We start from the raw sequence: 19,160 nt of genomic DNA, 5'->3' as shown, positions 1-19,160 counted from the left end.
GGGAAAGAGGAGTGAGCTGTTCTCTGAGTCTGGTGTGCATCCCATTTCAGATGAAGGTTGAACTCTCCACCTCCTACTTCCTTTTAGGGGTGCCTTCCAAATGGGTAGTGGGGAATGTGGCTCAGAGTTACAGCTAATACTTACATTGGTCTTACTGTGTTTCGTGTTATATTGTAAGGGCTTTGGATATCTGCATATATAAATATACACATAAACACACACACATGCTCATTGGAACAACCGTGCAAAGTAAAGACTTTTTCTACCCATTTTACATATTAGGAATTAGAGGTCCAAAGAAGTAAAGTAATTTGTCCCCAAGGCATACAATTGGTTAGCGGCAGAGCTAGTGCTCAGATCCCAGTACACTGGTCCAGTGCCTTCATTAAAAAATATATCAGCTCACTTCTCAGCTACTGGAAGAAAGATTTCACTTAGGAAAATGGTGGGATGGTGTCTTTCTTTAAAGGATTTAGTGTCTCATAATCAAGAATGAAAATAACAGTATTTTTAAAACAACCATTTATGGAGACATTTGGCTACACAACTATCATTCCTTTGCTCTTCTCTGTGGTAGAATTATGGAACAAATGTGTTATGTGCCAAAAGCTCTTACAAGTGAGGGAATTGCATTCATATATATAGGTGCACATTGTATAGTATAGTTATAAGGAAGAGAAAGTGAATGGAAAGGAGAAAAGGAAAAATAAGTTGATTTAGCAATAGGAAGATAAATTTTGTGGGAAACACTGTTTTTTCCACCTTTTAATAGTACAAGGGATTACAGAAGCCTCCACAGGAGAATAAATATTGAATCCTTGTTCTTCAGAAGAGTTTCTAAACTTTGTATACTTATATTCTATGAAATACTGTATTATTAGAAAAAGACAGCCTTTTTCATGGAGTCTGAAAAAAATGTGGAAAGGGGTCTGTCAATAACTATCACAGTTAAATATACACATATGCTGGTCTCAGCAATCCCACTTTTGGTAATCCATCCTCTAGAAATAGGTCTAGTTAATTTAATAATGTTAATACAGTAAAAAACAACTAAATGTGTGAGGAAGGAATGGGCAGGTGGTTTATGCATTTTAAGAAAGAACCTGCCTATAGATGAGATCGCTCCTTTAATTCTGGTAGAGTATGAGTTGTTTCTATCAATACTAAAATCTCTCAGAATTAGAAAATGGAGTTGGTGTTCTGTCTCTCTGATGTAGTTATGCAAATTTCTTTTGTGAACAGAGTACTCTAATAAGAGATACAGTTAATCCTGAGTCATCCTATATGGGAATTACGAAGCACATACAGGGCATATTAAGTTGTATTATAAAAGAAAGGGCTCTTGTCTTCATATTCTGTGACACTTGTCAAGCTTCTGATCTTTTTTTGAAAACCATGACTTAACTTTATATTGTTTTGATCAAGGCAGTGGCTTAGGCCTACGGGTGTTGGGGAAAAGGTTGGTGCTGGAATGTGTGTTTATTTTTTGAAAATCACCTCCTATACAATTTAAGAATGCCGAATTTCTTTTGAAGCTTCTATCTGCTTTTCTCTTACTCTTTCCATTTACACTACATGGACTTAATTTTATTTATCAGGCACAAGTTCCATTTAGAGTCTATTTTAGTACATCTGAGTTTATACTGGTTGAATTTAGTAAGAAATTAGAGATAGACTTCAGATCTATTATTAGAGATTTTTATGTTTATTTGTTTTTCCAAAAAAGCTGGGGTTCAGTAAACAATCTGAATTTAACTCATTCACTTTTGAGTATTGTAGCATAAGGGTGGGGCACTGGAATCCTCATATCTGATTTTGAATACCGTAACTGGGAGCAAATTATTCAACCTTGCTAAGTCTTGTGAGGGTGGGGGTAATAATAATGGTTGTTTTGAAGATTAAAAAACTTAATGAATATAAATCTGCTTGACACCTAGTAACTGCTTGACAACTGTTCACTGATCATGTTGCTGCTCTCACCACCATCGCTGTCATCGCTATCTTTGTTCTCCACTAGGGTAGCTATAGTTTGGTACCGGCGGCTTTTAACCACCTTTCTAGGGTAGTCAGGAGGCCTACTTTGTATATAGAGAGGCTACCTATGGAGTTAAATTGGAGATAAAACCACTTGGTGGTAACAACTCATATTAGATCGACTTTATAGTGATAGACCCTTCTGACTTTATAGTGATATACACTTCAAAATAACTTATAGGGCATAACCTTTGAAGCTTGATCCATTATAAAATTTAGATAGTTTCAGCAACTATTGGATTTAATGGCCAGAAGCATCTCTTTGTGGCCTCAGTTGTGAAAATGTGGTTACATCTATAATCTCTCACAGTGGAAAAATGAAAGAAGAGTTAAAAATCATACTGACGTGGTGTGTTAGTCAGCTTGGGCTGCCATAACAAAATACCACAGGCTGGGTGGCTTAACAGAAATTTATTTTCTCACAGTTCAGGAGGCTAGACAGTCCAAGATTAGGGTTGGTTTCTGATGAGACTTCTCTCCTTGGGTTGCAGTTGGCCACCCTCCCTCTGAGTCCTCATGTGACCTCTTCTCTGTGCATGAAGAGAAATGAATTGCTGGTGTCTCTTTCTCTCCTAAGGACACCGGTATTATTGGATTAAGGCTCTACCATTATCATCTCATTTAACCTTAATTACCTACTTAAGGGCCCAGTCTCTAGATATAGTAACATTGGGAGTTAGGGCTTCAACATAAGAATTGCGGGGGGGGGGGGGGCACAATTCAGTCAATTCAGTTTATAGCACTGAATTGTTGTATGATAAAGTAAAATAATTTCTTCAGGATTGTTGTATGTAAATTTTTATTAAGGGATTTTTTGAAATCTCAGTGTGACTTAAGGACTTGCTTACATATAAACTAATAGCAATAATTGTACTGTGTGAAAAGATAGAAATTTGATCTGACAGCTCCATTTTCATTCTGCATTCACCTTGATACTTCTCAGTTTCCTTGTCTGTGAATAAAAAATAATATATTAAGAAAAAATAAAAATTTCCTCAGTATTTTACAAAACGTGAGGTATAACCTAAACATATTTTTCCAAAGTACAATAATGGTCAAGATCCACCTGCTTTATAAACTGTAGTTAGTAGTAGTTAGTAAAAAACTAAGACATTGTTTGTTACATTAATTCTAAACTTGCTGATATCTCCTTAAGTATGTTCCCTCCCCTTTCCCTCAGCAAAGATAAACTCCTGATTCTAAAAGTTAAAATCTGTTCACTAATAAGTATTTTCAGTCATATTCATTTGCTTTGCTATCACTTTCCTCAACTCCTAATATTTTTTTTGATTTCTTTAAACTGGAAAAAAAAAAGATTACCCATATCTACCATCCCCCACCCCTCACCTCTGGCAACCATTAACCTATTCTTTGTATCTATGACCTTGGGTTTTTATTTTTGTTTTTGTTTTGTAGATTCCACATATAAGAGAGATCATATGGTGTTTGTCTTTCTGTATCAGACTTATTTTATTTAGCATAATGCCTTTCAGGTTTGTCCATATCCCAAATGGCAAGATTTCTAATGTGGAGGAAGGGAAATAACCAATTCCAGCCCCTTGTAGCCTTAAACCTAAAACTTATCCAAAAATAATGTTTTCAAAAAAATCAAATGACTTTTCTGGACTCTCGGTTTTATTCCATTGATCTATATGTCTAGCCTTATGCCAGTATAATCTAGAATTACTCTAATTTTGTAGTAAGTTTTGAAATTGGAAAATGCGAGTCCTCCAGTTTTGCTCTTCTTTTGGGATATTGTTTTGGCTATTCTGGGTTCCTTGTGTTTCCATAAGAATTTTATTATCAGCTTGCCGATTTCTACAAAAATGCCAGCTGGGATTTTGATAGAGATTGCATTAAATATATAGATTGATTTAGGAGTATTGTCATCGTAACAATATGAAGTCTTATGTTCTTTGAACACAGAACATCTTTCTATTTACTTAGGTCTTTAATTTCTTTTATCAATATTTTGTAGTTTTCAGTGTACAAGTGTTATAAATTTATTCTTATGTATTTTATTCTTTTTGATGCTATTATAAACAGAATTGTTTTTCTAATTTCACTTTCAGATTGTTCTTGCTAATGTATAGAAAAACATTTTTTGTATTTGTATACTGATCTTACATTTTGTAACCTTGCTAAACTTGTGTATTAGTTCTAATTGTCTCTTGTGGAATCCTTAGGTTTTTCTTTATACAAAGTCATGTCATCTGCAAATAGAAAGTTTTACTTCTTCCTTTGCAATCTAGATACCTTTCATTTCTTTTTCTTGCCTTACTATCTTAGCTAGAATCTACAGTGCAGTGTTAAATACAAGTAGTAAGAGTAAGAATTCTTGTGTTAATCTTGATCTTAGGGAGAAAGCTTTCAGTCTTTACTGTTGACTATGATGTTAGCTATGGGGTTTTCATAGATGTACTTTATCAGGTTGAGGGAGTTCCCTTCCGTTTCTAGATTGTTGAGGGTTTTTTTTTTTATCATGAATTCATTGGGTTTTGTCTAATACTTTTTCTGTGTCTATGGAAATAATCATTTGGAGATCTTTATGGCATATTACATTACTTAATTTTCATATGTTGAACCAACTTTACATTGCTGGCATAAATTCTGCTTGGTCCTGGTACATAATCTCTTTTCTATGTTGCTGAATTTGGTTTGCTATTATTTTGTTTAGAATTTTTACATTGGTTTGTGCCCACACAAGAATATAAAATTTTTTTTTACATCTATATTCATAAATAATATTCTTTAGTTCCCTTTTTTTGTGATACCTGTGTCTGGTTTCGGAGTCAGGGACTGGCCTTACAGAATGAGATGAGAAATATTTCTTCTTCACCTATTTTTAGAAGAGTTTCTGAAGGATTGGTGTTAATTGTTTAAACATCTAGTAGAATTTACCATTGAAGCCTTCCAGTCTTGGACTTTTCTTTGTGGGAAGCTATTTTTTAACTATTAATTCAATTATTAACATGTTATAGGTCTATTCTTATTTTCTGTTTCTTCTTGAGTCATTTTTGGTAGTGTGTGTTTGTGTAAGAATTTGTCCAATTTACCAGGTTATCTAATTTGTTGGTATTCAATTATTTATAGTATTCCTTTATAATCTTTTAATCTATGTAAAGTTGTTAACAAAGTACCACTTTCATTTCTAATTTTAGTAATTTAATAAGTCTTTTCTCTTTTTTCTTGGTCAGTCTAGCTAAAGATATGTCAATTTGTTGATCTTTTCAAAGAATTAACTTTTGATTTTGTTGATTGTGTTGCTTTTCTGTTATCTTATTCATTTATTTCTGCTCTAATTTTTATTATAGTAAGCCTTATATCCATAGGTTTCACATCCAAGGATTCAACTAACTGTGGATTGAAAACAGTATTTTCAGTCCATGGTTGGGAGTCTGCGGATGTGAGAAGCCAACTGTATGTATTGTTCTACACCACTGAGCATCTGCAGATTTTGCTTTCGTCAGTGGGTCCTGGAACCAATCCCCAGGATTGTACCTCCTTCCTGCTGCTTTCTTTGAATTTAATTTCCTCTTCTTTTTCAAATTTCTTTGTTTTTTTTTTAATGTGGGCTTTTATAGCGATGACATTCCCTCTAAATGCTCCTACTCATAGGTTTTAGTATGTTGTATTTTCCTTTTCATTCACCTCAAACTATTTTTTTAATTTCTCCAGTGGTTTCTTTTTTGACCTATTAGTTATTTAGGAGTTTGTTGTTTAATTTTCATATATTTGTGAATTTGCCATATTTCCTTCTTTTATTGATTTCTAGTTTCATTCCATTGTCATCAGAGAACATAACTTTCAGTCTCTTTTAATTTATTGAGACTTGATTTATGGCCTAACATTTTGCTTTATCCTGCAGAGTGTTCTTTGTGCACCTGAGAAGTATATGTAGTCTATATATTCTGCTGTTAGTGGGTAGAGTCTTCTGTATGTCTCTTAAATCTAGTTGGTTTATAATTGCTCAAGTCCTCTATTTCCTGTCTAGTTGGTTTATCTATTATTGGATGTGGAATATTGAAGTCTCAAACTATTATTGCTGAATTGTCTGTTTTTCCTTTCAATTCTTTCAGCTTTTGCTTCATGTATTTTAGGACTTTGTTGTTAGATATACATATATATTTCTAATTGTTATATATTTTTCACACTTTGACCCTTTTATCATTATAAAATGTCTTGTGTCTCTAGTAACAATTTTGTGTCTTAAAGTCTGTTTGTCTGATATTAGCATAGCCACGCCAGCTTTCTTTTGTTTACTGTTTGCATAGTATATATTTTTTCCCATAAGGATCTGTTCTTATGTCTTTTCTTTTCCCTGTGCTTTCAACATATTTGTGTCTTCGAATCTAAAAGTCTTGTTAGACAGCATGTAGTTAGGTCAAATTTTTAAATTCATTCTGCCAGTCTCTAACTTTAATTGTAGTATTTAATCCACTTAATGTAATTACAGCAAAGGTAGGATTTGCATTTGCCATTTTGCTCTTTGTTTTCTATATATTATGTCTTTTGTTTATTTAATCCTCCATTCTGCCTTCTTTTACATTAAATATATATTTTCTATTGTATAGTTTTAATTTTCATTTCTTTTACTGTAGGTGCCCCAGTGTTATAATTAACGTTTTAGTTTATAATAATCTAGTTTGTGTTAATATCAACTTAATTTCAGGAGCATGCAAAAACTTTACTCTCATATAGGCTTTATTCCTTTCCTGTTTCTTTGGACATTATTATAATACAAACTATGTTTTTATATCTTATGTGCTTATATTAACATAGATTTATAATTATTGCTCAATGCAATTGTCTTTTTAAAAAGTTATAAACAAAAATGTATTTATGCTGTCTTTTATATTTACAAATGTAGTTACCCTTACTAGTGCTATTTATTTCTTAATATGGACTTGAGCTACTGTGTAGTGTCCTCACATTTCAGCCTTAAGGAATTCCTGTAGTATTTCTTGTAGGACAGGTTTGATAATGACAAATTCTCTGTTTTTGCTTTATGAAGAATGCCTTAATTTCTCCTTTATTTTTGATGGAAAGTTTTGGTGGATGTAGAATTCTTGATTGACAGTCTTTTTCTTTCAGCACTTTCATGTTATCCTACTGCCTACTGGCTCCCATGGTTTCTAATGAGAAATCTGTTAATCTTTTTGAGGATACTTTGTACGTAAGGAGTAACTTCTCTTTTTGCTTCAAGACTCTCTTTTTTTGGCTTTCAGTAGTTTGACTATGATGTGTCTAGGTAAAAGTCTCTTTGAGTCTATTATACTTGAACTTTATTGAGCTTCTTGGATGTGTAAAGTAATGCTTTGTTGTCAAATTTGAGAAGTTTTCACCATTATTTCTTCAAAATCCTTTCTGATTATATTTTCAGTAAATGCCCCCAAGGGAAAAAGCAGTTGCGGTGTGTCAGCTCCAAGTCAGGTCAAACAGATACAGTCTGGTGAGTGCTTTATTCCAGGGAAACACCAGGCATTCAGATGACAATTCTCTGGGAATGGGTCTTTGAAGGAGTTCTACCCCTTCTCCTTTCAGTGTCTGTTAGGCTGCTGTTTTACAAGCTGTGATTATAAGCTATTGGTTTTCAAGGTTACTACAGACTTGAAGATACAGAATGGGAATAAGGCAAGTTAAAATATCATAAAGCACACTGTTCTTACTAAGATTCAGTTGTTGTTTTTTTTTTTTTGAATAAATGCTCCCCAGATAGCTGTAAGCCTTCAGTTACTTTCCAGATTCTGAAAAGTTATTCTAAAGATGTTTTCCAGTGTCATTATTTCTTTTATGGAGCAGAGACTTTTGAGGGGTCCTTATTCCGCCATTTCTCTGACATATCTCTGTTCATTTGCTTTTAACTTTAAAGTTACGTCTTTTATTGGGGGGAATAGAAGAGGCAGTATATTTAAAGCGAAGCAAGACCAGGATTTTGTTTCAACTATGTATATGACATTTTCTCTCTTAAAATTGGGGCCTTGGTTTTTACATCTGCAGAGGAAGGGTACAAATATATTTCCCCATCAACTCTGTAGAGCTCTGTGAACTAAATGATATTATGTATATGGAGATGCTTTGGTCCCTTTGGAAGAAAAGCACTTATCTTCAGGGCTTCATGATTGTTACTTTCAGTTCTGCTTCTCACTGTGTGTCCTTGATCAAGGCGCTGAACCAATTGCTTGTTCTCGCTCTTCTCCCCTCTGCTACTTCCTCTCTCTCCTTTTAATGAGGAGATAATGTTATTGTCCCCATAGATGTGCCAGTAAATTTAAATTGTTTTAAATATCTTTAAAAGTATTTGAAGATGTTCAGGAAAAACCATTGTCGTTATTTGCAGTTTGACTGGAAATTATTATTTTACACATATGCAGTATATTTTAATGCAATTCTGAAGGTGATTAATTGGAAGTTTTCTTATAGTATACATAATACTAGAAAATGAGTTTTGAAACCTCCAGGAGTCCTTCATATACCCTCACTGTGCCTTTTCTTTTCTTGGTCAAGTACCTCCCTAGTTCTGTCACATCTGAGCTTCTCTGTGGAAAGTAGTTAGAACTCATGGCTTTTTAAAAAATGTATAATGGTTTATATGGTTAAATATATTAACATAAAGTTTACCATTTTAACTATGTTTAAGTGTACAATTCAGTGACATTAAGTACATTCACATTGTTATGCAATGTATGCATCTCTTTCTCTTTTTGCATCTCTTTTTGAAAAATATAGATTCCATAGTTCCTGACAATATTTGCTTTGTGAACCAATATTGTTATTAAAATTAAGTAGTGTGGACTATACTCATTTTTTTGCTCGTTCATTTTGTAGGAAGCTATGAGATTTATAAAAAGTGCTAGTTGTTGATTTCATTGGTTATGCTTCCTTTACCTCATTTCATTTCTGAAAGTAACTTGAACAACTTAATTGTTCATATGCAATATGTTTAACTCACATCCCTTTTGGTGCTGCAGGTTGCAGTGCAGGCAGGAATTAACTCAGGGACAGCCGTGTCAAGAGGAGTGTATCAACCAGCAACAATCTTTATGGGCCGCCAAATGTCATCTTTCTCAAGCATTGGAGATTTCAGTACGGAGCAGAAATCTCCCCAACCCATAAAGAACTTTTCAATTCCTGACCCACATTCACACCAACAGACAGCCCAAAGCAGTAATGTGACAGACAGCTATGTAGTACAAACTAGTAGTGACACACAGTGCTTAAATAAGTCTGACAAAATAGATGGAAAGACATCTCTTCTGACTGGTGAGAAAACGCCAGTCACAGCTGGCACATTGTCTGAGGAGGAACAAACTCATTGCTTGGAGATAGGAAGCAACAGACATCATGGCAAGAGTAATTTATCTGAAGGCAAAAAGTCTCCTGAACTCCATTCCCTGTTGCGAGAAAGATTAAGTCCAGAGGACAGAACCACTGATTTAAAGTGTGACAGTTCCAGCAGATCAGAGGGATCAGAGGGAGAAATACTGACACAGGAACATATTGAAGTCAAGGAAGAAAGAGCCAGACCGCCCGTCTCTCCGATATCAGTCTCAGAATACTGTGCATCTGAAAGTAAGTGTTCTCAAAAGAAGCATTCTGCTTGGGAAGGTTTCTCAGGTGGGGTGAGAGGCTGAGATTGTTTGCTGATTTTTTTGTTGTTGTTGTTACTTAGTTTTACTGGTCGATAGTAGTCTTATGTGAGAACAAAATATACTCTCTAATTTTCATATCTCTGCCAAAAAACAATGTAGTGTCTTTGCCAACAAATTCCATTCTAATGAATTCTTAAATATGTACATGGAAATATTTTTGCAAGTGAATTCTCTGATTTTTAAACCCACCGTGAAATTTTAAAAATACTTTTAATGAGTTTTTAAGTACTATAATGAGTTGTAAGTTGTTACTACATGTTTTTAACTGATGAGTAATTCCCTCTGTGAGGTGTAACATCTTATCTTGCTTCTCCCTGAAGTTAGTGATCAGTAATCTATTCATACCCCCTCTTACAGATCATCTTTCTCACGGGGACTCAAAGTCACAGAAGCCCTTCAGAAAAATGCAGAAAGAGCAGGAAGAGGAAAGTTTAAGCAGCAGCAGTGACCTCACAGTTTCTGTAAGTGAAGATGATCTGATCTTAAAGAGTCCAGAACCACAGCCAAATCTGGGTGACAAGATGGAGGGAGAAGATGGAATAGAGGCCTTAAAATTAATCCACTCTGAGCAAGAAAGAGATGCCCTATCCACTGAAAAACATAATTGTATTTCGCAAACTCTAAGCTCTCCTGATTCAAAAAAGGAATCCTCCAATAACTCACCAACAAGAGTGTAAGCCATTCCATTTTTTTTTTTTTACTGTTCTGTTTTTAATTATAGACATTTTTAGAGACCATTCTACTGGGAATGTATTATTGAACACTCAGCCATGAATGTGTAAGTTCCTTAAGTCTCATTGTCTTTCTTTTTTTATGAAATATCTTAAAAATATGAATATCATTAAAATCATATTGATTGGCAGTTTACAATTATATTCAAACAATTCCTGGTTAATTCATAAGTTATGCACCCCTATCCCCTACCCTTTATCCTTTTAGAAAATAAATAATTTTGAAGTTCTGGTAACACAGAAGGTGACAAACAGTTAGACTTACTAGGAATTCAGCTTCAGAGACTAAGAACTTTTTATCTCATTAATTTGCTTAATCCTTATATTCCTTGCCATAGTGTCATTTTTGCCATACAATTAAATATGAGTTGTAAGTTCTTCTATGAATATACCTAAGCCAGGTTTCCTTTTTGACTGTAAGTATTAGGACATTGGAATATTTAATGTTAAATAGGAATAATCTCAGTGTTACATATTTTGAGCACTTATAATATTCAACTCAAAAACTCATATGATTTTTTACTATTGATTGGAGATACTGGATAAAATTGTATTGAAAACATAGAAAATGTTGAAAAGCAATTCTGCAATAAAAAATAGCACTTACTGGTATCAAATCTCTTTTAGAAGTAGAAGAAACCTAAGTAAACAACCTAAGGTAGATCTGACCTTTTAAATATGAGGAAATCAAGGCCAGGAGCAAAGTGACACATTAGGGCAGACTTCCCATATAGCCTCCGCACACCACCCCAAGAACTTTGTTATACCGTGATACCGTCACTCTTTTTTTCCAGCAGTCCCAGCGATAGTGAAAAGCCAAGTGGGCATTCTTGTATATGAGGGTATATGTTCTCTTTTAAAGCACCATTGTACCTTTTTATATTTTGCTTCATACCATTCATTATCTACTTTTGGTGAAAAGTTTAAGTTATAGTCTGATTGACTCCAAACTGATGTTTAAGGAATATTTATTAAGAGTACGTCCAAGTACAAGTACTTGTGCCATGGATGGAGGAACCAACATGGTTCCTGTTTTTGGGAAATTTGGTTTATTGCAGAGGCAAGTCAAATGGATTTTTCTAGTAATAATACCTTATCTGTCATCAAGGAGGTATAGATATTACATACTACATCATCAGTAGAATATATCTATTTTGGGTTTTGTATTTGCAGGATTTTTTTAATATCAATTCATTGGATGTTAGTATTTTGGTTGTCTAACTAGAGGACTAGTGTGCTTACCCAGGACTCAGTCTTTTTCCGAGATGAAAAAATTGAGTATGTGTGTGAAATTAAGAATGTTCTATCTTCCACTCTCCTGTATGAATGACTTTTTCCTATGACCTTAAAGCCAAGTTCCTTGGAATTTGGGGATATAGTTTTACTAAATATGGGCATTTGGGGAATTTTTAAACATTTTTCTTAATAGAATGCTCCCAGAGTGAAAGGTCAGTCAGCAATGGTTGTTTTCTGTGTATGTGTTATCAAATTCGAGCCTATTGATTTTCTGAGGTAAAAGTACGCCACAAGAATAGCTTGAAGGTAGTTTTAAATGCTGCTGGTTAATCTGCTGACCTCATTGCCGCTTTTGAAATGTCCTTTTATTTCCTCTTTAGCATGAGCTCTTCTCCTTTGCTCTGAGGGTTATTTATTAATCTGAAGCTATAGGGTCATATTTACTGAGTAACACTATGACCTCAAAGGTCCATTTTATCAGTTTACTTTGGGGTTTGTTGGGGCCTAGAAAAAGTTACTTGAATGAATTCTAGTTAACAAAGATGAAGAGGTGAGACAAAGGAATATACAGAGAAGGATATGAACAGGAAACTGGAACCGCTGATTTGATGAGAATGATAATGATAGCTATTTTCTTTTAGCACATCTGTGTGCCATCTGAGTTGCTGTGCTTGAACATAAAACTTAAGTTTCCTAGCAGTGAAGGTGAGAAGTACAATAGGCTGGATAGTTTCTATCTGATGAGAAAAGTGAAGCCAAGGGTTATTTTTGCTTTGTTTGTTTTGTTTATTGTGTGTTTTATTTAAGAAATTTAATAGCTTTATTGAGATATAATTCAGATACTGTACAATCTACCCATTTAAAGTGTACAATTCAGTGAGTTTTGGTATATTGCATTATTAATTTTTAAAAATTGTGTTAAAATTTATATAACACAGAATTTGCCATGTTTTAGTGTACAATTTAGTGACATTAATTACATTCATAGTGTTGTACAATCTTCTCCACTATTTCCAAAAGTTTTTATCACCCCAAATATAAACTCCACAACCATTAAGCAATAACCCTCTCCTCTGCCCTCCCTTCAGTCCCTGGTAACCTCTAACCTTTCTGTCTCTATGAATTTGTCTGTTCTAGTGGCAGTTATACAATTAATGTCCTTTTGTGTCTGGCTTATTTCAGTTAGCATAATGTTTTTGAGGTTCATTCATGTTGTAGCATGGATATCAGAACTTCATTCCTTTTGATCGCATTCTAGAGTATGGCTATACCACATTTTGTTTATCCATTCATCTGTCAATGGACACTAGGTTGTTTCCACCTTTAAAAGCCAAACATTTTTGAAAAGCTTCATGACCCATTCCTACGTGTACTTCCAGATACTGAAAACCAGGCTATAACACATGCACATGACCTAATCCTTCATTGCAAGTTATAATTAACTCCTCACAAGAAACCATACTAGAATGAGCTGAGTTAAAAAAATGTCTAAAAGGAGAACCTTGAATCTTTTTATTTGTAAAGATTAAATAGTTTGCTACTAGTGTTGGTTTAAAGTCCCATGATTTAAAACACTAGCCATTGATTATTTTTCATGTGACAGGTGGTTGGCCCAATGTCAGGTGGAACCACAAATATAACTTGACCATTTGTCCCTCATCATTGGGGAAAGTAGTCCAGGCTCGGTCACCTGGTAGTTGTAGCAGGATTCCCAAGACAGTAAGAGGGCAAGCTCCAGTGCACAGATACTTTTTAGATGTCTGCTTGCGCCATGTTTACTAATGTACCATTGGCTGAAAAAAGTTACAGGGCCCAGCCCAGAGTCAAGAGATGGTGAAATACAGCCTCTCATGATGAGATGAGTTGCAAAGTCTCATTGCAAAAGGGTATACACAGGGATGAGGAGTTTATGGTCATATTTGTAATTTGCCACACAGTACTTTAGGACAAATTTAAATAAAGATAAGCTCCAAGTGAGTCCAAAGGGTCAGGAAAGGTTTTGTACAGGTGTGGATGCAGCATCTTGAGGGCTAGACAGGCTTTGAATAAAAAAGAGAAAAAGCAAATTTGGTCTAGAGGAAGAGTGCAAGAAGAAATGCAAATATAGAGGACATGAAGGGCATAGGAGGACAGCAGAGAGTGTGACTGAGGGCTAATGGAAGACTAGTTGGAGTAAGGGTTTAAAAATGTTGCTTGGAGAAGGTTGAGAAAGGCCTTGAATATCTAGTTGATGAATTTAGAGTTTATTCTCTATGTTTTGCAGCATTGTCGAAGGTTATTTTAAGAGGATAATATGGCGAGTAACCTGATTTAAGAGAATTAATCTGACATTGTTAATTTCATCAGGATTAATTATCCAGGTAGTAGGCAGAATTCCGAGATGGCCCCTGAAATTCCTGCCCCCTGGGGTACATCTGTATAATCCTCTCACTTTGAGTGTCGGTAGGACTGTGAGTTTGATGGATTTCTCTCCCATAATTAGGCTATGTTATATGACAGAGATGAAGGATTTTGCAGATATAATGAAAGTCCCAAATCAATTGACTTTGAGCTAATCAAAAAGGAATTATCTGGAGTGGGCCCAACCTAAACAGATCAGCCTTTGAAAGGGACTGGGCCCTTACTGATAGCAGAGAGATTCAAAGTAGCTGAGATACTCTCTGATTCACCTTGAAGAGGCAAACTGCCATTTTGTAGAGAAGGCCACATAGCAAGAAATGGTGTGCAGCCCCTAGGAGCTGAGGACCTCAGTTCTGTAGCCATAGGAATTAAATTCTGCCAATACCCAGTGAACTTGGAAGAGGACCCTGAGCCTTAGATGAGGTTGCAGTCCCGGCCTATACACTGATTTCAGCCTAGTGACACTCTGAGCAAAGGACCCCATTAACCCAGACCCAGACCCCTGACCCTTGGGAACTGTGAGATAAATTTGTGTTAAGTGCTAAATTTGTGGTAATGTGTTCTGCAGTGATAGAAAACTAATACAAACCAATTGAAGAATTGGAACCGAGGATTGTATCTTTGCAAGGGTTACCTGGGTAGAAGCCACTCCCCATAGTGACCCAAAGTAGGCTGAATCAGATGTGTTCAAGTTCCACTGAGTAGCCTAGAAGCCAAGGTAACCTGTGCTTTTTCTTGCCCTATACCCTCATCATTTGATCAGGTATGTTTTCACACATGGCCACATGCATGCTAAGCAAGGATGGTAGACTGGCAGGGACCTAGAAAAATGGGCACATCTGCATTAACCAATAAGAAGTTTCTTATGCAAACATTATTTCCGTGGTGAATGAAGCAGTGTATTGTGACGTTTTGTTTGTTTGTTTTGCTTTATTTGTTTGCAAATGAATAATGTCACATATCTGCCTTTATAACATCATACAGAAGTTTCTCTGCCTAAAAATCCCCTGTGCTGCATCTACTCATCTCTTTTCTCTCCTAACCCTAACCTGAGGTAACCACTGATTTTTTTTTTTATTGTTTATACAGTTTTATCTTTTTCAGAATGTCATATTCTTGGAATTATGTAGTATGTGGCCTTTTTAGATTGGCTTCTTTCACTAAGCAATATGCATTTTAGATTCCTTCCTGTCTTTTCATGGCTTGATAGCTCATTTCTTTTTAGTGCCAAATAGTATTCCATTGTCTGGATGTACTGCAGTTTATCCATTCACCTGCCAAAGGACATCTTTGTGGCTTCCATGTTTGGCAATTATGAATAAAGCTTCTATAGACATCCACGTGCAGGTTTTTGTGTGGACATAATTTTTCAACTCATTTGTGTAAATACCAAGGATTGCAATTGCTGTCATATGGTAAGACAAAATTTAGCTTTGTGTGAAACTGCCAAACTGTCTTCTAAAGTGGCTGTACTATTTTTTATTCCCGTGGGTGTTCTTATTGCTGCACGTCCTTGTCAGTATTTGGTATTGTCAGTGTTTTTCTATTTTAGCCATTCTAATAGGTATATAATGATATCTCATTGTTTTAGTTTGCAATTCTTTAATGACATATGATGTTGAGCATCTTTTCATGTATTCATTTACCGCTTGTAAATGTTCTTTGGTGAGGTGTTTGTTTAAATCTCTTGTCTGTGTTTTAATCAGGTTGTTCATTTTCTTATTATTGAGTTTTAAGAGCTCTTTATATACTCTGGATACAAGTCTTTTATAGAGAATAATGCGTTTTGCAAATATTTTCTCCAGTTCTCTTGCTTGTCTTTCTATTCTATTAACAGTGTCTTTTGCAGAGCGGAAGGTTTTATTTTTGTTTTTGTTTTGTTTTATTTTTTAGCCACTCCTGGGGTGGCTAGTCCTAGCAGTGAGTGCCATCTAACCACTGTTGCCAGGCTGAGCCACTCAGTGTACCTGCCACCATCTTAAGGGCCCCAGAAGTTTTTTATTTTAATAAAATCCAAATTATCATTTTCTTTCATTGTGCTTTTGGCATTATATCTACAAACATATCACCAAATCCAAGGTCATGTAGATCTTTGTTATCTTCTTGAAATGTTATAGTTTGACATATTACATTTAGATCTATGATCCATTTGGGGTTAATTTTGGGTTAATTTTGGGTGAAAGGCATAAATGGTCAGTGTCTACATTAATTTTTTTATATGGATGTCTATTTTTTCCAGTATCATCTATTGAAAAAACTGTCCTCTTTCTATTGAACTGTCTTTGCTCCTTCATAAAAGAAGAGTTGACTATATTTTTGTGAGTCAATTTCTGGGCTCTCTGTTCTTTTCCATTTATTTATTTATCTGTTTCTTCATCAATATCACACTGTCTTGATCATATTAGCTTTATAGTAAACCTTAAAATCACATAGTATCCATCCTCTGACTTTGTTCTTCAGCATTATGTTTGTTCCTCTGGGTCTTTTGCCTTCCATATAAACATTAGAATCAGTTTGTCAATATCTAAATAAATAAATAAATAAATAAATAGATAGATAAATAAATAACTTGCTGGGATTTTGATTGAAATTGTATTGAATCCATAGATTAAGTTGGGAAGAACTAACTTCTTAACAATGTGGAATCTTCTTATGCATGAGCATGGAATATATCTCCATTTATTTAGATCGTCTTTAATTTCTTTCATCAGTTTTGTAATTTTCTTCATGTAGTTCTTGTACATATGTTGTTAGACCTATTTTTAAGTACTTTGTGGGGTTTTTTTGGTGTTAATATAGATGATATTGTGCTTTTTAATTCAAATTCCAGTTGTTCATCACTGCTATATAGGAAAGTAGTCAACTTTTATATATTAACCTTTTATCTTGCAACATTGCTATAATCACTTACTAGCTTCAGGAGTTTTTTTGTTGATTCTTTGGGATTTTCAGCATAGACAAGCATGTCATCTGTAAATAAAGACAGTTTTATTTCTTTCTTCTCAGTCTGTATGCCTTTACTTTTCTTGTCACATTCTCTTCTAGTACATTGTTGAAAAGGAATGGTGAAAGCAGATATCCTTGCCTTGTTCCTGATCTTATGGAGAAAGCATCTAGTCCTTCCCCATTAAATATAATGCTAGCTATCTTTTTTTTCTAGATGTTCTTTATCAAATTGAGGAAGTTTCACTCTATTCCTGGTTTGCGGAGAGTATTTATCATGAATGAGTGTTAACTTTTGTCATATGCTTTTTCTGCACCTAATAACATAACCATCTGATTTTTCTTCTTTAGCTTGTAGATATGATGAATTGCAGTCGTTGATTTTCAAACGTCAAATCAATCTTCTGTACCTGGGATAAAATACACTTGGTGTGGTATATAATTTTTTATACATAGTTGGATTCAGTTTGCTAGTATTTTGTTAAGGATTTTACATCTATGTTCATGAGAGATACTGTTCTGTACTTTTCCTTTCTTATAGTGGCTTTATCTGGTTTGGGTATAAAGGTAATGAATGCTAGCCTTATAGAATGAGTTAGGACGTATTTCCTCTGCTTCTATCCTCTGAAAGAGATTGTATAGAATAGGTATAATTTCTTCTTTAAATATTTAGTATAATTCACTAGTAAACCCATCTGGGCCTGGTGCTTTCTGTTTTTGAATATTATTAATTATTGATTTAGTTTCTTTAACATATATGGTTCTATTCATATTATCTATTCCTTTTTGTGTGAGATTTGATTGTGTTCTTTAAGAAATTGGTTCATTTCATCTAACAAATTTGTGAGCATAGAGTTGATTGTACTATTCCTTTATTATCCTTTTAATGTCCATAGGATCAATACTTATAGTCTCTCATTCATTTCTGGTATTTGGATCTTCTCTCTTTTCTTTTTTCTTGGTTAGTCTGGTGTTATGGACTGAATGTTCGTGTCCCCCAAAATTCATATGTTGAAGCACCAGCACCAAATGTGATTGTTGATAGGGCCTGTGAGGAGGTGATAAAGGTTAAAAAAGGTCGTAAAGATAAGGCCCTAATTCTGTAGGGCTGGTGCTCTCATAAGAAGAAGAAGAGATACCAAAGCTCTAGTTCTTTGCTGTGCAAGAACACAGTGAGAAGGTCTCACCAAGAATCAAATCAGCCAGCACTTTGATCTTGGACTTCCCTGCCTCCAGAATTGTGAAAAATAAATTTCTGTTTTTTAAGTCATCCAGTTTCTGATATTTTGTCATGGCAGCTTGAGCAGACTAATACGCCTGGTTAGGGGATTATCCTTCCCCCTTCCCCCCCACCAAAAAACTAGCTTTTTGTTTGCTTGATTTTCTCTCTTGTTTTTCTGTTTTCAGTTACATTGATTTCTGCTCTAAATTTTATTATTTTTTTCTTCTGCTTGCTTTGGATTTAATTTGGCCCATTTTTCATTTTTAAAATTGATAATTTTCTTATTGTTGAGTTTTAAGAGCTCTTGAATATTTTGGATAACAGTCCTTTATCAGATGTGTCCTTTGAAATTTTTTTCTCCCAGACTGTAGCTTGTCTTCTCATTCTCTTGACCCTATCTTTAGCAGAGTATAAATGTTTAATTTAAATGAAGTCCAGCTTACCAGTTATTTCTTCCATTGATCAATCCTTTGTTGTTGTATCTAAAAAGTCATTGCCATACCCAAGGTCATCTAGGTTTTCTCCTATGTTATCTTCTAAGAGTTTTATAGTTTTGTATTTTACAGTTTAGGTCTGTGATCCATTTTTGTGAAAGGTGTAAGATCTGTGTTTAAATTTACTTATTTGCATGTGGATGTCCAATTGTTTCATTATGTGGATAAATAGTTAACATTTTTTTTGGTTGGTTATTTTTTATTAGAAAGTAATTTTTTTATTGAGATATAATTAACACATAATCTTATATTAGTTTCAGGTGTACAACATAATAATTAGATATTTGTATATACTGTGAAATGATTACCACAATAAGGCTAGTTAACATCCATCACCACACATAGGTACAAATTTTTTTTCTTATGAGAATTTTAAAGTTCTCTCTTGGCAACTTTTAAATATACAATACAATATTATTCGCTATTTTCACCATGCTCTACATTATAT

At 34.4% G+C, this 19,160-nt stretch overlaps 1 protein-coding gene across 2 annotated transcripts in view; it reads left to right on the top strand.

Moving 5' to 3' along the window:
- The window catches only part of KIZ (kizuna centrosomal protein), a 109,361-nt gene that overhangs the window by 23,262 nt on the left and 66,939 nt on the right, over window positions 1-19,160 (top strand). For both annotated transcript variants that reach the window (XM_006921548.3, XM_025039928.1), the window contains exons 5-6: window positions 9,006-9,606; window positions 10,044-10,359. In XM_006921548.3, the coding sequence (XP_006921610.1) occupies window positions 9,006-9,606; window positions 10,044-10,359 (917 nt within the window). The remainder of the gene's footprint in view (window positions 1-9,005; window positions 9,607-10,043; window positions 10,360-19,160) is intronic.

This window comes from Pteropus alecto, unplaced genomic scaffold (genome assembly GCF_000325575.1).
Source record: "Pteropus alecto unplaced genomic scaffold, ASM32557v1 scaffold45, whole genome shotgun sequence".
Classification (NCBI taxonomy): domain Eukaryota; kingdom Metazoa; phylum Chordata; class Mammalia; order Chiroptera; family Pteropodidae; genus Pteropus; species Pteropus alecto.
This window is presented reverse-complemented; position numbering and strand designations above follow the sequence as displayed.